The following is a 3,907-nucleotide window of genomic DNA, read 5'->3' as shown; positions in this document are numbered from 1 at the left end:
GAGGAAGGTATGCCGTTAATAGTGGAAAATAACATCAGGCAAATGACCACCACGACCACGCTTCCAGGACAATATCCTTTCCATGTAATTTTCCATAACCGAATTGCAAATTGGCTGCCCTATGTCCTCGATAGCCTCACGAATTCCATCTTTAAGGTCTTGAATCGACCCTGGGCTGTTGGCGTAGACCTTCTCTTCCACTGGGCCCCAAAGAAAAAAGTCACAAGCTGTTAAATAACAAGATCTCGGCGGTCAATGGTGATCACCTCTTCGAGAGACACTGTTCGGAAACTCTTCCCGTAAAAAATCAATGGTTTCGTTGCTTGTGTGTTGTCCAAGATCAATACCATCCAATTCCGGTCATAAAAAATCGTTAATCATCTCGCGATAGCGCAATCCGTGCACTGTTAACACCTGTTATTGAAAACCCCTTTATAACTGAGGGGAACTACTTTAAAGGAGATTAAATAGAAATTGATAGATGATGATTGATGAATAGAAAAATGAAAGTTCGCATTATTTTTTAAGCACACCTAGTTTGTAAAAATTTATATACTTTCAGGTTGAACTTTTTTTTTATATTTAAAAAAAATGTACATCTGTTTACTTGACAAAATTATAAAGAAGACATAAGAAAAGTTACCGCCTAGGAATTATTCATTACTGGCATCTACGAGTCACTTTTGAAATACCCTTTATAAGCTGCTGAATATCAGCGAACTTTCTTCGAAATTTTAAGTTAGTCAGTTCGATTGTCACCACAAATATAAAAGCGCCGCTGCTATGTGAAACAAAATAATAACTTTTATTTGTACATATAAATAAATCCAAATACATACAAACACACGTACGTGTCAGCCAATACATATTTAATATAATTCTTTATACTGTTTTTGTTTTTTTTTTTTTTAATTTTTCAACAAATTTTAATTGCATTTATTAAACAATAATCACTTCAATGAAAATATGATCATTTTAAATTTTCAATAAAAAATTAAAGCCAGTTCACAGTCCTTTTGGTTTTGATGCACGAGCAAATATGTACAAGTGCATATTTTTGAAACAAATTAAATTTACACCACATTCGCACATACGAGTACATACATACATACATATGCACAAGTAATTTGCAATTTTAATCTAATAAATTTCGCATTTGTTTTCTCGATTCATTTGTGCGCCCACCGCACAATGAAACTCATGCGCGAATTCGTCATAGTTTGAGAGTGGCCCAATCACTCTGAACTCTCCCGGCACGTGCTGGTCTGTGGAGGTTTGCAGCTTCTTCACTTCTGGATGCGCATCGTTGCACCAAATTTGTGCGAAACTAATGAAGAACAACTGTTTGTAGTTGTACGGAAAATTGGGCAACTGTTCGGTGCTGACATCAACATTTGCACGCACCGCATCCTCATACCAACGCATATAGGCGTGATATGCCAGACGCATGCCACCGTTGTCGGCGATATTTTCCGACTGTGAAACACTTTTTGGCAGAAATTGATCGCCGTACTTGTATTTGCTATACTGATTGCTGAAGCAAGCGGTGCGATTAAGAAATATTTCCGTTGACTTCTCATCCCACCAGTCGCGACTGTTGCCATACTTGTCGAAACGACGGCCGGTATCGTCGAAGGCGTGTATGAGTTCGTGGCCGACCAGCGCGCCCAAAGTGCCGAACTTCACGGCAGTCGGATAGATTTCGTTCCACAGCAAGTAGGGTTGCAGTATCGATACCGGCACCTTGATAACATTTTCAATTAGTATATTAGCCGGTGTGTAAGAGAGAATTTCACCGGCTTCGATTGGTTTTGGTGGCTCGTGCAATTTGGCGAATGTGCGCTTGGTGTCCAATTCCAATAGGGCGAGCACATTTGCCAGATAATCGTCTTTGTTCGTCACTAAGGCGCCAAACTCCTCGGTAAAGTTGTGATCCATGTATGAGTTGATTTCCAAACGAAGAGCCTGCAATTTCTCTAACGCATATTGGCGCGTCGGTTCTGCAATCCAACTAAGCTTGTCCGAGAGCAACGTGCTTTTGAAGCTCTCCTTAAGCTCCTTCCACATATACTCGACATCCTGTTCGGTTTTGCGCGTGCTATACTTACGGTAAACCATGTTGTCGACATTTTTAGCGAAATACGATTTGGTCTTGTCGATGCAGGTCTTTTTCTGCTTTAACGCTGGCTTATCGATATCCAGCATATAATCGGAGACTAAAGTGTAGAAGATGTAATTGGCCACCACTTCTTTAGGGGTTGTTAAAATATTTTTCATCAGATTTTGCTGATATTGCTCGGCATACTCATACAGCGGCTCGGTGATTACTTCACCCAGTGTTATATTAACCAGTTTCTTTATATCTATGACTGGACTATATTTGGCTTGCATCACTTCGACGGTAGTCAGCTTTGACAAATCGTCCAAACTCTGGCCGAGCGTATCATCAACCAGGCCATATGCCAATTTCACTTCGAAATCCACAATTTCGTTAGCTGTCTTTGTGGCCAATTGTGCGTCAATGCCCAAATATTTGATAAGCTCCTTGCGTAACTTGCGCTTATAGCTTTCTCTATAGACTGCCGTAGCGTCATCCAAGTACATCGCGCGACTCTCTAACGGCAAATCCGCTTGACCAATGTACACTCGATTTACGCTATTGTCTTTATAGTCGGCCATTATATCCATGCCGAGTAGTATGTCCTTGCCATACTTGTGCGCAATTCGTGCAATCGTCACCAGCCAATCGAATTTCTCCGCATTCCATTTGTCGCCACTGAGCGCGGGCATTTCACCAAACTCGGCGATCATATCAATTAGTTTCTGTTTGTATTTATCTTTCAGCTTAACCAAATTCACGCACGAAACAAAAAAGTCTTTTACTTTGTTGTCGATGGCTGTGTAGTTAAAATCCGGATCGTTTGTAAGTAGTTTCTCCACCTTACGATCGAGCAGCTGGCTCATCTCTTCAAACAGGCCGGTTGTCAAATGTTCGATTGTAGATGCAGGATTCGCACGTGCCCACTTGCCACACGCGAATTTATAGAAGTCATCGCAAGGCTTAATTTTCGGATTCATTGTATTAACGATCGAATCGCGCTTGGCGAGCCGTATCATATCTATATTCGATTGCGTGAGTTTCTCGGGTATGTTTCGCACGCGATTTGTGTTTAGCGGCGTAGCTAAGGTGTTTGCGCATGCCAAAAGCATACAAATAAGTTGCAACGTATTTTGTACTAACAAATTCATGGCGTCGTCACGATCGGTACGGCTTAATGAACGCGTTGTTTAACAGTCGAAAGGCGTTTTGCAACTGCTCGGCTCAACTCAGAACTCAGTAAATAATTTTGAGATCTTCACAATTATCCCGGTTTTTGTGTCTTCTTCGTTTGCAGTGTGAGTATGAGCGTAGCGTTCATACATACTTACATACCTACAAACTCATATGCGTCGTGACGTGACTAACATATTTATGACTCTGGGGTTATCGGATTGGCATTGTAGCAATGAATGAAGACAAGCAGCACTTGAATACTCATTTCGATGCATGTATTTATATGTACATATGTGTGTATGTATGGTATGTGAATATACAAGTAATTTGTGCTGAAAAATATTATTATGAATAGATAATAGATGGTAAAAGCAAAATACAAAATGCGGATGATTCGGGCCGCGGCTCCAGTGCCGATATATTTTTTTTTTGTGACAAATTTACAAGTTCGAATTTTCTCTTTTAATACGAGTAGTGTTTTGTTTTGACAGCTGTCACAATTCGATGGCATCTCGTTCTATAGATGTTAAGTAGAAAATCTCTCAAACGCAAGAAACGAGAACAAGAGAAGCGTGAGCGTGAGCTGCTAGAGGAGTACAGGGGCAGGAATGATGCTCGAAAATTCTATCAACA

At 40.5% G+C, this 3,907-nt stretch overlaps 1 protein-coding gene across 1 annotated transcript; it reads right to left on the bottom strand.

Annotated features, from left to right (window-relative positions):
* Nucleotides 1-647: 647 nt before the first annotated feature.
* On the bottom strand, nucleotides 648-3,306 carry LOC129241312 (neprilysin-4-like). Its single transcript, XM_054877568.1, has one exon. The coding sequence runs from the start codon at nucleotides 3,247-3,249 to the stop codon at nucleotides 1,141-1,143; it is 2,109 nt and encodes a 702-aa protein (XP_054733543.1). The 5' UTR covers nucleotides 3,250-3,306; the 3' UTR covers nucleotides 648-1,140.
* Between the last annotated feature and the right edge of the window lie 601 nt (nucleotides 3,307-3,907).

This window comes from Anastrepha obliqua, chromosome 1 (genome assembly GCF_027943255.1).
Source record: "Anastrepha obliqua isolate idAnaObli1 chromosome 1, idAnaObli1_1.0, whole genome shotgun sequence".
NCBI lineage: Eukaryota > Metazoa > Arthropoda > Insecta > Diptera > Tephritidae > Anastrepha > Anastrepha obliqua.
Note: the sequence above shows the minus strand (reverse complement) of the source record. Positions and strands in the feature narration are given on the sequence as shown.